This window comes from Homarus americanus, unplaced genomic scaffold (genome assembly GCF_018991925.1).
Source record: "Homarus americanus isolate GMGI-L3 unplaced genomic scaffold, GMGI_Hamer_2.0 scaffold38393, whole genome shotgun sequence".
Taxonomy (NCBI): domain Eukaryota; kingdom Metazoa; phylum Arthropoda; class Malacostraca; order Decapoda; family Nephropidae; genus Homarus; species Homarus americanus.
The window spans coordinates 847,509-866,199 of record NW_024719307.1 but is presented as its reverse complement, the minus strand read 5'-3'; the positions used below and the strand labels follow the sequence as shown (position 1 = coordinate 866,199).

Sequence of the window (18,691 nt, the reverse complement as noted above, 5' to 3'; positions counted from 1 at the left end):
GTAGATAAAAGTGGTTAGTTTTGCCATATTATTAAACCCAATATTTTTTATCTATAAAAATAGTACTTATGAAACGACAAAACAGTTTATTTTCATATAAATAATAAGTTTTCCAATAAGAAGGAGAACTTGTCATATATTAATGCTTAAGACGAATTTAAAACCATCTGAAGGCATAAAAGAAAGGATCAGTCACACAACAAATTATATAAAAACAATCCAATTCTATATTTCTCTGACCTGAAATTTATACCACCGTCTATTATATCATTTATAGTTTAATGTCGATGTTTTCTGAAAGTGACAAGAGAGGACTGGCCGCTGAGACACTTGACGTAATTCACCACATAGAACCTCAGTAGATCTAATGGAGCTTATGATTCTCACCTAGACATTAAGAAGTAAGTTAATATCCTCCTTAAGGTTCATTTAATGTCTTGTGGTGAGAGAGTGAAGGTTGAGGAGAGGAAATATGGCGAGGGTGTGATATAGGGAGGGAAACTTAGTAACAGGGCGACCTTATACACCAGTCATGTCATTCTTGTTATTATGAAGCATCTAGATTAATACTATGTCAAAGAAAGTAGAAGCTTGTTAAATAAAAGAAAAGTTACAGGATAAGCGAGTAATGAATGTGAGGTCAGGTTGAGTCTTTGTAGAGGGAGGAGTCTCATCACCTGTCGAGACCAATTAAGGTGAAAAGTGGCATCAGTAGGCTAGGGAACCTGTTAGAGGCAGTATACCACACCACATACTAAGGAGGAAGTGTAGCTGACATGGTACTTCACATTCCTGACTAAAGTTTGATGTCCTTTCACAGCTGGGTGGTTATTGTAACAAACCAGTGGTCGTTAGTGCACAAGGTATCCTATTGGCCACAACAACCCTAATTAATAAAGTTAGGTTGCTTAAAGTCATGCAATGCTCTAGGACAGATCCAGGTTAGCTAGCAACTTAAGGTAAATTTTCTTATCAAGACTATCCCAGTTGCAATTTCCTCATTATAATTTTGGTTACTTTTTTCCCCCATTATAAACACTGTTGTCATTCCAGGTATTAGATTTGTTTGTTCTCAGCTGGATTTTTTATTAATAAAATAGTTTGTGTTTTGTTTTGGACGAATATGACTTTACCACAGTCAGTGAATCCTTCCAAATTGGACAGGACTTAAAAGATAGGGAAAGTTCTATTCCTATTAAAGAAAAATACATTATTTAACTGATAACAGAGGACAAAGTGGTTCTCTTCTTATACCGGAGGACATAGTGGTTCTCTTCTTATACCGGAGGACATAGTGGTTCTCTTCTTATACCGGAGGACATAGTGGTTCTCTTCTTATACCGGAGTGATACATAGTGGTTGGTTCTCTTCTTATACCGGAGGACATAGTGGTTCTCTTCTTATACCGGAGGACATAGTGGTTCTCTTCTTATACCGGAGGACATAGTGGTTCTCTTCTTATACCGGAGGACATAGTGGTTCTCTTCTTATACCGGAGGACATAGTGGTTCTCTTCTTATACCGGAGGACATAGTGGTTCTCTTCTTAGGACATAGTGGTTCTCTTCTTATACCGGAGGACATAGTGGTTCTCTTCTTATACCGGAGGACATAGTGGTTCTCTTCTTATACCGGAGGACATAGTGGTTCTCTTCTTATACCGGAGGACATAGTGGTTCTCTTCTTATACCGGAGGACATAGTGGTTCTCTTCTTATTTTTGCGTGCTTTCAGTATTTAGGTTACGAGGGAGCCAGAAAGTGAATGACCTGTACTGATAGATGAAATTTTTGCACATACATACATCTGCCTAGAGATTTGAACTGTCCTCTGATTGGTCAAAGCAGGTCATATGAAAGAGTTGAATACAATATTCAGTGAAAACGTATTTCGCGAATTTAAAATCCTTACACCATTGTATCTTGGTCATGTCCAGGTCACGTTTACTAAACATAAGCATAATTCACAGCTTATGAAACAATGTTCACGGAAACAGTGATTGGTCGTCCATCGGTTAAGGTAAGGTTTTTGATGAGATGGGTTATAATATAGGTTAGGTTAGGTTGGGTTCTCAAAAGGTCCTTTTTTTGTGTGTGTTTGTGTTTGTGTTTTTAACCCCAAATTTGTTGTTGCTTGTGTTGAATGGGTCATATCTCCATAAATAAGCAATAATCCAAAAATAAAAATAAAGGTAAGATTCGTTCATATAAAAAAAAAACTATTATAGTAATAAAAAATCCAGTTGAACATACTGTTCTATACAACAAATCTTTACCATGCTAACTCATAGTAATACCATATTCACTGTTTACATTACAGTATACTACATGTTTTATCATAGGTAAGATGAACAAACCAAATCAACCTAACCTATCTATCTTAGGATATTATTTTAGGTTAGTTTTTGTTTTTGCAGGTATGGTGATGTAAGAAATAATTTCTCCATAGAAAATAAAAACTTTTTTACTTTAAGAAACAAAAAATGCAAGAGGAATACATTTTGCGATAAATCAGTTTCGACGGGCAAACTGGGCGGAGGAAGATGGCCAGACATGATCTTGCCACCCACCTTATGTTTAGGCTGTAGGAATGGTTCTTTTCACAGAAAGAAATCCTATTCTATTTTATATGAATACAATTGCAAAGAACTAGTAATTTAGGTTAGGTCTGTATTCACTGTAAGTCAGTGAGTGCCAACATGGATGTTTATGTGGTCCATCTCGGAGTTGTTGTTGTACTGTAGATGGATTCTCCATTATTTCTTATCCTTCTTCCTCCTCTCCACTCAACAGCCAGTGACACCATGACATAGACTCTAGGTTCATCCCATTCATCACAACATGACATAGGCTCCACAGTCATCCCACTCATCATCATTCATGGTGTAAAATGTGTAGTAACTACTAAGGACATTGATATACAGTTAATATACATGGTAGTAAAGAAGGTGTCAACCGAATTACTGAACAAAATTATCTCACCAGTTTCTTATGAAATGAAATTAAGGTACTTGTCGCACAGGGCAGTGAGGCATCATGGCATCAAGTTCTGTGAGTCAAGAGGATGTGGACATAGACTTTGAGACTTCCTCGCGTCGATCTCGTATCCGCACTGCTAGAGCCAGGAACATCAACCCCACCTCACGCCCAGGTACCACTAAAGTTTTTTACCACGTGCAGGTGTTAGATGAAAGGAAAAGGATTATTCTAAGACAATAATTTTCCCTTTATAATAACCTTATTTTGAGTTAATTGAAGTCATCTTTGCATAGAATTGGCTGTTTAGTAATCTCATGGCAGTACAGTATGTAGGTTGTGGTGTTCAAGTATGGGTTTGCATCATCTTATCTTTGCTATCAGTACCATTTGAGATAGTCAGTTACAGGAACGCCATGGAGCAGCTTCTGGAAGTACTGTGTATGTTCACTACTTTGATTATTGTTGTTACAGTTACTTAGGAATCCTTTTATGAATTTAAACTTGCAAAAATGGTGAGTTTAATAAGTAAGTGATGTGTACATTTATAAAAAGTATCTAAGTTGATATGATAATCTGTGACGATTTGTTTTTTTTTAAACTGAATCTTTATATATTGTTGTGTAAAAACATTATGTAGTGTACAGTATGTGCTTGAGTGTAAAGTAGTGTTGTATTATACATAGCAGTTAACTGGTGGAGTACAGTATGTTGTTTTTTTATAATTGTGAAGAACAGAAGAAAGCGAGATGAATATTATACACCTGATAAGTTCAATGTATAAGTATTGTCCTATATATGTAAGTAAATCTCAGTAGGAGTACAATATTTTGCAGTGTTGTATGTTAAGTAGTTAGGGGTGCCATGGTTGCAGTGGTGTTTCCGCTAACTACAATACCATAAAATTTAGCATCTCTATCACTTAACGCTAAACATTTCAAAAGTTACCACTACTACCACTAATTCTATTTTTGTTGCTAATTTTTTTCTTAAACTGCCTCAATTCTACGAAGGAATGAATAAAGGTTATTAACTTTGTACATCTATATTCAATCCAAATACAGTACAGTCCTGGCATCCTCTGCATTACAGAAGAGATATGCTCTTGGAGAATTATCCATAATGTGAATATCTGTAGTACAAAACCCGGAAATGCACTGCACCAATTGTTCCAGCTAACGGGGATATTACTATCACCCAATATTCTTGATAATTATCCACAATATATACAGTCAACAATATTCACACACACATGTAATCTAGGGAAGGGAAGTTTAATAGGATTTAAATGTCTGTGTGCAAGTAACTCCTCACTCTAGGCCACAGACCAGACTGAACTTGAATAAAATTATCTACAGGCAAAGCTGGTGAGTCCAAGACCATGAGCGTAACAAAAGTTTTCAGACACATCAGTTGTGTCCAAGACTGTGACAAATACCTTGACAGATTTTTGGAGGAATGTTTGCCTATACAATATTGTTTTATGGGAATAATTTAATAAGCATTTTAACACATTCAAATTTATATGTGTATCAACTCACAGATCACTTGTGTCCATCTAAATGGTGTCAGTGGTAGTAACCCTTGTTATGTGATAACATAACTCCTGCCACCTCATGTCTACAGCCTTTCAGTTTGGTGTTCCCTTTGAAATATTGACAACTTGACACTGACTGACTAGAGGCGGGTTGGTGGCTTAATGTAGAGATAAAATATCTGCACCTGACGTGGGTCACTAATTCCCGTACTGTACACTGATGACCTCCCTGGTTGAACGTGTACAGGGAGTTGGGAGTCACGCTTCACCTGAAAAATCCCCATCTAGGTATTTACCTTTCAAAATTTTAGCTCCGTTGAACAAGTGCCAGGCACATGGTCATGAAAAATCACTTGCCGAGCCCCAAGTCTGGGCACATCCCGGCTGCTTGGCACTGCTAATCTGCACAACCTGATTTTATCGTGTAGAAATTGCTTAGCTTAAGTATTTAGGGTGATAATGTACAATAGTCTTATTATGTGTGAAATTGGGTAACAGGCGAAGCAGATGAAGAATGTGAGGAAAGTGAGCGTGATGCTGGAACTGGTGGAGGGCTCTTTCCTGGTGCTCCTGACCATGATGCCAGTCCCAAGCCTGCCACCAGACTCAAGGAAAAGAGGGTGAACAGGTACGTAAAGTTCAACTTGTAGTGTACAGTCTGCCAAAAAAAAAAAACTAAAGAATCTTCACCCCTGGTCTGATGGCCTTCAAAATGATCACTTTGACTGAAGTTATGTTCATTCGACAGGTTGGTGCAGTATTTCTCATTGTGTGATCTTTTGTTCATTTGCTTATTTTTACTTTCATATGATTATAAAAGATAATTTAAATGTGTATTGGCTTATTCTGACATAGTACAGTCCATCTATCGTCATTATGTGTGTATGAAGAATAGCTTCTACGATTACTGTATCTTATCAAACATCTTTCACCTTTTCCCTTGCCCAATAGACCAAACCACACAAACAAAGGAAAGCAGCAGAGAGATCGGCGAAAACTGCGAGAAAAGAGACGGAGCACTGGTGTTGTTCATCTACCTTCTACAGAGGTAAGGAGAGAAACAGGCGCTTCAACACTACAATATTTATCTTTGTTTTGGAACTTATTTAATTTCTTAAGGTTAAAAACCCTTTTTTTTTATATAGGAGTGCTTTGATTTTATGTAGCATCGATTTACAAAAAATTGCTTATGCAGAAAAAAAATTGCTCCAACACTTTGCCATACAAATGAAAACGCTAATTTTACGGGAAAAAATGCTGTATTTTTTCGTAACATTGGAAGATGCCGAGTTGCTAACACAGGCATCTGAGAGCAGTCCATGCTGAGCACATACAGTAAGCAGTATACTGTAGTGCAGGCTAGTGTGTGGCAACATTTCTGTGCTTATATATTATTGGAAATTAAAAGCTGTATGTTTTAACTGCATCTGTTTACATTGCTGGTGGCATATTGACAAGTTAGACTCGTCACTGTAGCCACATATTCCTAGCCCTCTCCCTACTAGGCTGAGTTGTGAGCTATGTTATGGTTATTATTCAACTCATAAATTAAGGTAGATACAGTACAGGGGGTGTCCGGGTTACGAAAGGGTTCCAATTCTGAGGACGTTCTTAAGTCGAAACAAATGCTCTGTGCTTACCATTCTTACATAACAGTGTTTAAAATCCCACAATGTCATAGCGTGAGTCCTTATATACATCTAAAATCATTTCATTTAAGAGAAAGGAAGAAATAAAATGACAAAATACAGTAAATGAAAGTAAAAAATAAGTCATCAGGTAAATAAAATATTTTCAATTTAAATTTTAACCTCATTCCTATCGGCGGGCATTCGTAACTCGGGGACCTCCTGTTTACATAAATTTCTCAATATTTTTACTCTTTTAAGTTTACTGTACACACAATCTCTCATATAGAATGTCCAGAAAAATTAATAATTTTATCATAAAGTCAAAAGCATAGGGGGAATAAACATTTCTTGGTGTGTGGGAGTTAGCACACAGATCGGGGAAGCTGCATGGTTGAATCTCAGCTGCTCACTCTTTTCTCTGTCCCATGTGTAGTGAAAAAAATGGCTAAATGGCAATGCAGTATTTGTAATCTTTTATTTATTAGTATTATTTTATTAATTCCTCACATTTACTGTTGAATGGGGGTACAGTAATACCATAAAAGACTGGAAAGGAAGTGTTTATCTCATCCTCGTCAGAAGCACAACTATGAAAACCAAGCTGAACAGCAACTGTTTACCGAGTCCATTGGCAGCGTCAGGCTGGAAGCCCGCCAAGCTCTGCGCATTATTGGAGTGTTATTTAATTAATGTTATACAATTTTATGATATTTATTTATTATTTATATGTATTATGAAGGTGCTATGGTATATTGATCTAAAAGTATGGCTAACCAACCACCAAATAAGAGACAAATGTATACCTAAGCACCGTCCACCTGCAGTGTTCCGTAAGTAGAATATATTCTAATGTGGATTAAATAATAACCATTAATATTTCGTAGTGTTTTGGAGGAACAGATGAGTTTTGATGGCAATTATGCATTGTAGTTTACAAAGCATAAAATTCTTAAAATATATCTAATGGTATGGCTTATCCACACCAGTTTTTGAAGAGAGGCCATTTGTGCTCACAGTCAACAGGAGGCAGCACCGGCGAGGACGAGGAGCTGCTATCAATGACGGCTGAGACCCGGCGCAACACACACTACAACGAACACCCGGAGAAAGAAAAAAGTGCAACAGGATCTGGTGATCACCATCATTCTGCTGCTCCAGGCCCTCAAGCCATGGCTGACCATAAGCACAAGAAATCATTTACAAGTCATAGAAATAAAAGGTCAGTTGGGTACATCCAACTTGAATTCTGTAATTTGTAAAAGCTAAGAGCGATACCCCATTGACAGTTTTGGCTGAGAAGAAATGCCATCGCCCATATCACGAGTCTTTCTGTATGTAAGTCAACCGGAAATTTGTCAATATTTTATTTATAGTTCGCATTGTATAATTGCAATGGTACATGGATCCATTTGAAATTAATAGACATTATTATTCCTGAAAAAAAATAAATTGTATGGGGTGTCTCATAGATCTCACATCATATGAAAATTAAAGTTCTCTTGTAGCTTTTGTTCAAATGAGGATATCACAAGAAGTCAACAAGAATTGAGTGTCAAGGATCAGTCAAATGGCCATTGAGGTCTTTGGACCTGACACCTCTCATTTTTTATTTCCTTTGGGTCACCTAAATTTTTTTGGGGAAAATCTTGGTAAATTACAGATTATATTTGCCCCCAGAAGAAAAAATTGAGAGGTAAATAGACCTTAGTGGACATTTGATTGGTCCTTGTTGCCCAATCTTCATTGATTTATTATGAATTGCTCTCCTGAAAAAAGAAATATTAAGAACATCAATTTGCCTTTGGTATTCCACCAATGTGCCGATACTTTTTGATTGTCACAGTCACTACCTCTTAACAAACTGACTGAAGGGTCATCTTCAAAATTTTATAGCTAATTTTACTCAAACTATCTGACTGACATAAGTTAGACCTACACCTGCACACACATCTCGTAAATTTTTTAACTACATATATTTGCAGCATAATTCGGTAACAGGAGCTGGAATGTTCATACCTAACATATATAAATTATTCTTGTCAACCTCTAGAGCTGCCTGCCTGTATTTGGAGCAAAGAGTCAAGGTCACACCTTTGTTTATTCCCTTGTCTACAGCATAATGTAAAGAGCTGTGGTGGTCATACTTGTCATATAACCATGTCAGTCTTTACACATCCTATCATTTTAGGGTGACAGGTCTTGGTCACAACTTAAAAAATGCACCATTGAGAGTGAGTCAACACTTTACTTGAGTACAGTCAATCTCTCATTCACTTGTCAAAGATGTGATGCGTTATGGTACAGGTGAGAATCTGTCCATCCACCCATGAACAATTTGGTGTTTTACCTGTAATTTTTATTTTTCTTTACTGGTGAACGTGATGTTACTCAGGTATCTTGCCCCGAGGAAGAAGGTCCTTACTGATTTTGGGTTGCTGGGTCAGGGGTCAAGACCATGCTACTAAACCCTCTGAGGTAAACACTAAAACACTTGTGAGTAGGAGCAGGAGGTTGTAAGTACAGAGGAAACACATATATTGTACTACAGCATTACCTCTGTATGCCAAAATAATTGGTGAGCTGCCAGTTTGTTATAGGGAGTTTTGCAATATAAAACGTCTCCAAAAAACTCATCTGACACCGAACTTTGTTTGGTATATAATACAGGTACTGTATGTGAAAAAGTTTGTGTTTTTAGTCCAGATAAATTGTCACAATACATATGTACAGGATTTTTGTTATATAATATATAATTTGGTAACACGAGGGTTTGGTAAAATGTTTTGCACCATATTATTAACCATATTATCTCTAGAAAGGACAGGCTACTGCCATGGCTGCTACTCATATTTTTAGGTACAATACTGTACTATATCCGAAAGATATGATTTATCAGTCTTTATAAAATGCCTTACCACTGCAAAAAAACAAAATCCTTATTGTGCAAAATATTTATGTTGCAGCCCAAGTGATTTGGAAGCAGATGATGAAGACAACCAAGATTATGATTCTCTGACCATGAGTGACTCAACTTTATCCCTTGTACAACCTGCTTCGTCTGCCATAACAAGTAGTCATCCCACCAATAGCCTTCACACTACACGTCAGCCAGCCAACGGTCGACCTGCAACACCTACATCTGAAAGTGTAGATGAAGTATGTTACATAAACAACATCCTTTTTTCAAATTGTAGTGTTCAGTTTCTTTGGTCCAAATTTTGCCCAATACAATACAGTACAAAGATGAATGAGAAGTGTGTCTTAGAACGGATTTTATGACATTAAACTTTTCAGTCAGGGGTTTAAAACATTAATTATGATAATATTGTTAACATTATTAAATAAAGACTGTAGCATTCAGGGTTTGTAATAAATTTAGAATGGTTCAGTGTTATAAAATGGCATCCATTGTTGTACTGTAACATATTTTTTTATGACTGCTAGAGATTTAAAATACAAGTAAGAGAGGATAATTGTGGGGTGGGAATGAAGCATGAAGTGGAAACGTTTTGGCTTATTACATGAGTAGCCATGTCTTAATTTGATTATGAAAAGGCATTTTGATTTAATTTATTATTAGATTACACTCTCTCCATCTTTGCTTCTCTGGGTTGAAATATGTGGTAATAAAAAGACAAGACAACATTGCCCTCACTACATATGTAGGTCCAAAGATGCTGTGTTAGTTCTGTATGGCAAAAATACAATATGTAAATCAAGCTCTTGGGCTGTGTTGGTGGCAGTGAGTCTACTTGTCCCTGGTGAGTTTGAGAAGTAAGTTATTATTGGAGAAAAGTGACACATTTAAAACTTGTATGTAGATTTTATAACATTGCGAGTGTTAGAAAATAATGTAGCAAGTTAGGAATCCTTTACTGTCTACAAGTAAGTGTATTGGTAGTAAAAAAAATGCATTATATTATTTACATTTTTACTTGGCAAAAAAAAAATTATGAAAATAGTGAGAGGAAAAAATTTCTAACCAGATTTTTAATATTTTTTTAAATCTAATCACAGGACTTTTGGGGTGGGGGGGGGTGGAGCCCAGCCGGGCACAGGATTTTTGTAAATCGGAGCTGCCTGTACTGTTCTTATTTTCAACCTTGAGTTATTTTGTATAACTAATACATTATAGAACTTTGGGTATGTTCATTTCCCATTACACACCCCTCACCAACTGCCTCCAGTGCTCTTCTGCCATTTCTCAATACTGTATCTTAAATCTTTGGTTATCATTCTTGTGTTCCCTGTTGACTAACAATGACCCAATGGATATTCTGCCACTTGGCAATGCTCAGTGTAATGGCCACCATGCATTAAAAAATTACCCAAATTATAAAGAAATTTTCCAAATACAGCATGCTGTTGATCAAGAGGCCTGGGCCTGCTGGAAATCCATGATGACTTGAGTTGAGTTAAGAATACCGGTAATGTGAAGATAGGATTGGAAAAGCAAGCATGTCTGTGATTTTTCCATATGGGAATAAGATATACTGGATGACTGTGTGCAGTGGCTTGAACAGCCACCTAGTGTGAAATGTAATAATACTTCATTTTGATATTTTGCAATCTGGAGAGTTCCATGAGGAAAATATAATAATGTTTTATTTGTTGCAGCTTCTGGAGAGTGCCCGCGAGGAAAATCGTCGTTTGTTGGGTTTACTGGAAGAGCGTGATCGTCGCATTTCTTCTCTAGAATCTCGACTTTCTATACTGACTGGAGAGCTCACTCAAGCCTGCACCGAAAGGTCTAATTTGCGGCAGGAGAACACTGCCCTAATACGGGCCATGGCATCTCTCACTGCTAAATAAGCCCAGTAGTGACCACTACATTGTGATTTACTTACAAATCTCTTTTGTGCCATGTATTTGGCTACTACACAACTAAATGAGGCAGTGATTTGGTACTTAAGTAATGTAAGTTATCCTTTAGAAATATACAATCCAAGCTTTTGCAGACTAGTAACATCCACTCATAAGACGTGCTGCTATCTGATTCTATATGTTTTATTTCTACTGCTATTTCAATATACTGTACAGTACTGTATAAACCAATATTCTCATTAGGATCATTTGATTTACAGAGTGTCAGGTTTTGGTTGCACATGTTCATTGATTACATCTGTTATGCTAAGAAAGAATGGCAAGTAAAGGTTTGACCCAGATTATATACAATAGTTCACACTGCCTCAGATATATTTTATCAAAGGGCATTGCATAACAGTTATTTAAACATATACACTTGACCTGATTGTTCTTGAATTTTAACATAAATAATGATTTCTTAAATTTTAATATAACTTTAGTAATATTAAACTTATACAGAAGGATTAAATATCTAACAGAATTTGCAAAATATATTTCTCTATAATATTTATTTGTATCCAAGTAAATTGGGTTAATTTTTACATTATATATAAATATATTTATATAGTATACATATTTTAATTTCTGTAGAAAATAGAATTATAATGATAACTTTATTTGTAATTGGCAGTTAACAAAATTCAGTAAAGTCCTTGGAGTTGAGGTACATCACCCTGGTGTCCTATATGAGCACATTACAGTACTGTACTTGGTGGAATACTGTACAGCATTTGGTGTGAAACTATTTTCCATATTTGTAATCTTTCATTTAGGTTAGGAATTCCACAAGGCTGTGCCTGTCATCACCATTGTAAATTAATAGGTACATTTGTGCAATACTCTATCTCTCTTTCTCCTCTTCTCTTCTCTCTTATATATATATATATATATATATATATATATATATATATATATATATATATATATATATATATATATATATATATATATATATATATATATATATATATATATATATATATATATATTGTACCTAATCTATATTTTTGGGGAACATTTATCATTTACCTTTACCTAAGGGCTTGTGTGTGTGTATGGTCAAATGAGCAGCTCCAATGTATTTATTATCTGTGGCCTGGTCAGTATGCTTATTAAACATACCAGGTCTTGCCAGGTCCTGACTATTGCATGTTCTCAGTGGACCGCAGAAATATACACTATGAAGTAGACTTAGATGAGAATATACAATTTCCTAAATATTTTTAGTTTGCAACATTCAATATGATTGACTAACAGGGATTATCACTGGGCTGTAGATGGTTGACAGGATTATAAGTGAGCTGTAGACAGTTGATAAACAGGGATTATAAGTAAGCTGTAGATGGTTGACAGGATTATAAGTGAGCTGTAGATGGTTGACAGGATTATAAGTGAGCTGCAGATGGTTGACAGGATTATAAGTGAGCTGCAGATAGTTGACAGGATTATAAGTGAGCTGCAGATAGTTGACAGGATTATAAGTGAGCTGCAGACAGTTGACAAACAGGGATTATAAGTAAGCTGTAGATGATTGACAGGATTGTAAGAAGCTGTAGATGGTTGACAGGACTATAAGTGAGCTGTAGATGGGATTCCACTTAAGCTTATTTTTATGCTAGATATTACAGCTAATGTATTTGGTATCCCCTCTAAAGCTGTCCAAAACATTAATGTGGGCTCTGTGATAGGCGGCAGCACCTGTATCACACCGTGTTGCTAGTACAGATCCTGCAGAAGAATTTTATCGCTTCATTGTTGTAAGACATATTATTTTATTTATTTTTCTTAAACACACACACACTCTCTTAATACACTCCCTCATACACACCAACATACACACACACACCAACATACACACACACCAACACACACACACACATACCTGCACACACACACACACACACACATACCTGCACACACACACACACACACATATACACACTCACACTCACCATTTTTTCTTGAACCAAAAAATCGGGACACTCAGAAACCAGGAAAACATCTCATATGGATGTACAGTAGATAATAATTATATTCTCAAACCTGTTTGCTACTGATACTTTTTCATTAAATATTAAGAAGCGACTGTGGCCACCTCACTAATCAGTCACGTGGACACATTATTCAGTTCCAAGCATTAGCAACCTCTGTAACTTGGTTCATCTGACACCTACTTACCTGAGTATTGTCTGGCTTGAGCACAGTAGGTTGGTGGAAGCAGAGATTACAGTAGGTACCTGGCATCTGTAGTTGGCATCAGAGGTGTCTCACAGTTGGCCGATTGGAGGTCTTGTCTTCTGAGGTTATGTATAGTAATGGGGAGGGAGATTAGGGACAAGCATGGTGATTGAGGATGTATTTCTGGGAGAGAGTATCACCTAGTTAGTTCAGCCATGGCCAGGACAGTTTATTCCATGTGACAGTGAAGTCATTACCACTAGGAGATAAAAAGAAGTGTGGATCTCTCCCCACCCAGCAAAAGGACAGTGCTTATATAGTAGTGTTATGGTGGAGTTGGAGGGTTGGTGTTATAGAAAGCCATGCACATTTGTGATTGTTAGAATACTCAGTGAGTCTAGCTACTTACTTTATAATGTCATAGCCTATATAAACGGGTAAATTCACCATGCTTCATAACACCAATTGATGGAAGTCAGACTTTTTTTTTTCCACATTCATTAAAGCAGATACCATGCTAATGTGGACACTTTATGTAAGTCCCATGAGTGTCCTGATTACAGAGTTTATACTGTACAGTGTATACATGTATATGATATCAATATTAATTAACAGGTACTTCTTATTTATCGTGAAATACTCTTCTCTGTACAGTAATTCCCTGCTGTATCATGGTAATGCACCCCTGTAGCAGCCATAATACTCCTAACCTTAAGCTTGTGGAGAAAACAGTGTTGCATTGTCAACCCACAAAATATGTGACTGGTGCACTTAACTTTATACAGAGTGAAATTTGGGTCACAGTCTGCAGAAGCAGTAGAACACATTATTACAGTATGTATAGATTGTTGCATTAGGCTATGTCCCATGTGAGAACGTCCTGCGGCATCGAGCGACTACACGAGTAAACACGCTACCTTGGTGTAGCAGACAAACATGTGTTTTCTTTTATGTGTCTCACTTAGACGCGTGAAGCACTCGCGAGCGACCAGAAAGCGGGAACTAGATGCGCGACCTGGAAGCAGCGATCAAATATTTTGATCGTCGATCTTCACATTCTACACCACAACTAAAGAAGGTTATGCATTAATTTTCAAGTGTTAACTGCTTGATCTTGCGAAAAAATAGATCCTTGTGGACTATTAATTTAGCTGCAAAATGTTTGTCACATTCTTTGCAGAAGAATGTGAAGCATTGCTTATTCTAGAGGGTGCTGTGTTATTCTCAACTGTACATTCTTGAATTGCATATGACTTTGCATCCAGACCCTCTTTGTCAATGATGTTATTATGGAAAAGTGTAGCACACTTTACAATGTCAACAGCAGTATCTACCTTTGTTTTAATAACTTTATTTAAAATTTTCCATTTGCTTGTACAAATTCCTAAAGGCACGCTACAACACGCCTAGCATGTGACAATCTGTAATTAAATTTTTTTTCTTTGTTCAGAGCATTCCTAGCATAGGGTTCCAACAAATATACACAGAGTGGGTAGGCCTCGTCCCCAATCAGAATACATTTTGGTGTATACTCGTGAAACTTCTTTGGATCTTAGTGAAGTTCCTTGTAGAGATGGTGAAATTCGCCAAGAGTACTTCCCTCTTCTTTTGATATGTGGGATGTTTTTCTTGGGTACCTCTGCAGGTAACCCATGTTGAAAAGCAGTATTTTCTTAAAGTACCAGCAAACGTCTGCGCTGCATAGATGGCATGTTTACGCTGACAGATGCAGGCTGTTGGGACACAGGTCGCTTTGGAAAATAGGTCGCGCGTGTACGCTCTGGTCGCTCGATGCCACAAGACGCTCGCACATGGAACAGCCTTAGAACTGTGACTCGTGTTCATTGGTCCATGCTCCCCATATGGTGCATCTAACATGTTTCACCCCAGGGTCCAGACCTTTAAAGGTTTATATTGGGAATATTCCTCAAATGAGATTATAAATGTATTGTACCTAGATTGTGGACTACAGGTGAATCACAAAAGTATCAAAAAGTAACATCACAATTATGCTGAAACTGCATTAGCTAAGTACGTACTTACTGTAGACTTCACACTAGCTAAGGGGATACAATTAACTTGTGGGAAGTTTAGAAGGTTCTGTATCTTAAATTTTATTCCTATGACTGGAGATAAAGTAAACGAACACACACATTTAGTTAAGGAGAGTCTTGGTGAAAATTTAATGTCCACATTTCAGATTTGCCCCTTGCAGTGTAGGGACTAGTTTCTTGGGTACCCCGATATCCTGTGTAAGGCGAAGTGCAGAAACATTACAGCGCCAAGCAAGGGAGTTCATACTTGCCTTCTTAAACTTAAATGATGGGTGGGCGAAAGTGCCTGAGGGTCCATTGGTTGAGTTAGCAAGTGATGAAAGGCAAAGTGTCAAGAGCCAAAACATACACAGGCAGCTACAGGGGAAAGTGACAAGGACCCAAACATACACAGGCAGCTATAGGGAAATGTGACAAGAGCCAAAACGTACACAAGCAGCTATAGGGAAATGTGACAAGAGTCAAAACATACACAGGCAGCTATAGGGAAATGTGACAAGAGCCAAAACGTACACAAGCAGCTATAGGGAAATGTGACAAGAGTCAAAACATACACAGGCAGCTATAGGGAAATGTGACGAGCCAAAACGTACACAAGCAGCTATAGGGAAATGTGACAAGAGCCAAAACATCCATAGACAGCTACAGGGGAAAGTGACAAGGACCCAAACATCCATAGACAGCTACAGGGGAAAGTGACAAGGACCCAAACATACACTGGCAGCTACTGGGAAAAGTGACAAGGGCCAAAACATACACAGGCAGCCAGTGGGGAAAGTGACAAGGGCCAAAGCATCCATAGGCAGCTACATGGGGATGTGCCAAGGACTTGGTGTGTTACCAAGCTGGACTTGCTGGTCTACCAGTCATGAAAGCCCCACCACAGCATAAATGCCCTAATTAGTTTGCTATGATACAGCAGGGGTTTACTGTTTATTAAATAGCTAATACATTTCAAGGATGGCAATTATTTTGACAGTCAATGTACCCAATATTTAATTACTGTATTTATTATTTCCAGACATTATCCAATACTAAACATCATTCCTTACATTCTGTGTGGAGATATGTGCAACATTCCCCCTACATTAATCTACTCTTGGGCTGTGTTGTGAACTCTTAAATCCTTGATAGTAACATCGACTCACCAACATAGTTGGGAAAGATGTTAATTATCCTTTTATATTTTTGTTTTCTTTTTATATGGCAGCTACATTTAAGATGGTAATTGCTAAGCCAGTTTCAAAATTACCTGCTGTGTGGGACCATCACAAATGCAGTTTTTAGTAAATTTCAGCTTAATGATAAAGGTAAAAAATCTTTGATTTAGGTAGACAAATCATTTAAAGTATACTGTAGTTAACAGATCATTTCCGAGCTTCATCCTCTTTTGCAGTATGTAATGCATGTAAGTGTCAAATCATATGATGATAGTAAATATTTAGTTGATAAAGTGATAATATTGTCTCCAAAGGACATATGGTGATTTGGGTAATATTCTTTTATGGTACGTAATGTGAAATTTTAATTGCAATCTCCACTGACTATAAAAAAGGGTAACTCTTCGTGATATGCTAAAACTAGTTACTTTCACCTAACTGCTGTGATGAGCTAATTTCTTGTAGCTTTAATAGTTTCTTTGGTGTTTAGTAAAAAAAAAGGTTGCAGAGAGAATGTTAATAAAACTTCTCACTGTTACCTAGTAAACAATATTTGCTTATTTATTTTTCTGATTTACACTACTGAAGTGTGTGTGTATGTGTGTAAAACTCAGCTGAAGAGGTATTGTAACCATGTAACCATTTTAGTATTTTATTTTATTGCTTCCAAAGTGAGTCTTTACGTAACTAATCAGAAAGCTTCAAGTTAGAATATGGAGCTTCTCAACTAGCTCACCATTGTTAGGTTGTGGTGACGGCTCCACAGTAGTTGCATTGCATCAATCAAGTATGAACAATCCATAAAAAACAGAAAACAATAATTTATATATTATTCCAAGTACTGTAACATACTATGTTTTTGTTTGGTTTTGTAATTATAGCCATGAGTTAATGTTATCACCCTGTCACTGGTTTAACCTAAGGTTGTCCATAAGTGGTTCTGGTTTATTCTGTAACAGATAAGATATAGGGAACAAATTAATTTAGATATGACGTTGTGCTGCTAATTGTAACACAAGTGTTTTACAGCAGCTAAGTTATTTGCACATTACATAATATATCTATTGAATAAGAAGTTTCCTTGTGGGGCACTTCAATTTTGATCTAAGTGCAGTTGTATAATTCCCTGCCCAAGAGTGGGTGATGGGGATAGCCATATGTACAAAAATATTAGAATTTAGGAAAATTGGTATATTAGCTGAATTTTTATTTATTTACTTTTTTTAGTAGATTGATTATGTCAGATTGAGTGTCTTCATAATACTGGATGATGATGTTGGATATGTTTTCTAGTGATAAATTATTTGCCACTGATAACATTAATTGTTGCCTACTGAATCAAATATATAGCTCTGGCAGTTTAATTGCCTCTTTTGTACAATACTTACCGATCTCTTCTTATTAATCATTTATTGAGTCATGTAAAGGCTTCACCTGTTACATTCCTCTAAAAATATTTTTGTGTGTATTATGAAATGCAAAAATAAATGCAATTTATATACATAATAAAAAGAGGAGTGCCAATGTAAGCTTTTGAAAACACCAAATACCCTTTGTTTTATGGTGAAAAGATGTGACTTCTTTCAGTGGAAATTAACCAGCAGGAACTTGAACATTTTCTCTCTCTGTCTCACTTTTTTTTTTTTTTTTAAAGGGGTTAGGGGAGGATAAATACAATTGACCTATTATTAAGTTACCCCACTTGTGTGCAGTACACAAACTCTGGAATTAGAAGACAATGTGGTAAAATAAACTTCATCGGTACTGTATGAAAGAATTGTATGAGATGTAATGATATGCATTTGAAAGACATTACACATATCTATTTTCAGAGTATTGTATGTGGTCAACCCAACCCAAGGGCGGGGAGGTGTTAGTTTGTGTGAGGGTAAACATAGTCCACATGCTGGAGGAGTTCCAGTAGTCCATTAGTTAGACTTGATCATGGATATCAGAGCTTAAAGGCAATGTCTTAGGGAAATAGTACAATCTGCAGACAGTTTATGGTTGAGCTACCATGATTGAAGTCAAATTCTTAAGTCAGTTATTTAAAGAATAACATAAATTATAAAATATTTGATATCAGTATCTTATGGCAGACTAATCCTAAACCAGACTAAATACACATTGGAGATGTGATAATGTAGCTCATTACTCATACAGATTACATCTACACAGTGAAAATATTTACATGAGCACTCAGGATTCTCATGAAATAGTAAATGTGGCCACCTTTACTTTATTTTTTTCACTCGTTCACAGGGAATGGGACCCCCTTACACTTTCATGATC

The 18,691-nt window shown here is 36.6% G+C and overlaps 1 protein-coding gene across 3 annotated transcripts; it reads left to right on the top strand.

The window, feature by feature from the left end:
• Nucleotides 1–286: 286 nt before the first annotated feature.
• LOC121859987 (PRKC apoptosis WT1 regulator protein-like) lies at nucleotides 287–17,923 on the top strand. Of its 3 annotated transcripts, XM_042356981.1 has the most exons (7): nucleotides 287–401; nucleotides 3,020–3,148; nucleotides 5,009–5,138; nucleotides 5,462–5,558; nucleotides 7,128–7,360; nucleotides 9,105–9,297; nucleotides 10,759–17,923. In XM_042356981.1, exons 2-7 carry the CDS (start codon nucleotides 3,034–3,036, stop codon nucleotides 10,951–10,953), a joined length of 963 nt encoding a protein of 320 aa, XP_042212915.1. In that variant the 5' UTR covers nucleotides 287–401; nucleotides 3,020–3,033; the 3' UTR covers nucleotides 10,954–17,923. The 3 variants fall into 3 exon arrangements, with proteins under 3 accessions (XP_042212915.1, XP_042212916.1, XP_042212914.1); XM_042356982.1 differs by lacking the exons at nucleotides 287–401; nucleotides 3,020–3,148 and adding an exon at nucleotides 3,354–3,414 and having other exon boundaries at nucleotides 7,158–7,360; XM_042356980.1 differs by lacking the exons at nucleotides 287–401; nucleotides 3,020–3,148 and adding an exon at nucleotides 3,354–3,414.
• The last annotated feature ends 768 nt before the right edge of the window (nucleotides 17,924–18,691 follow it).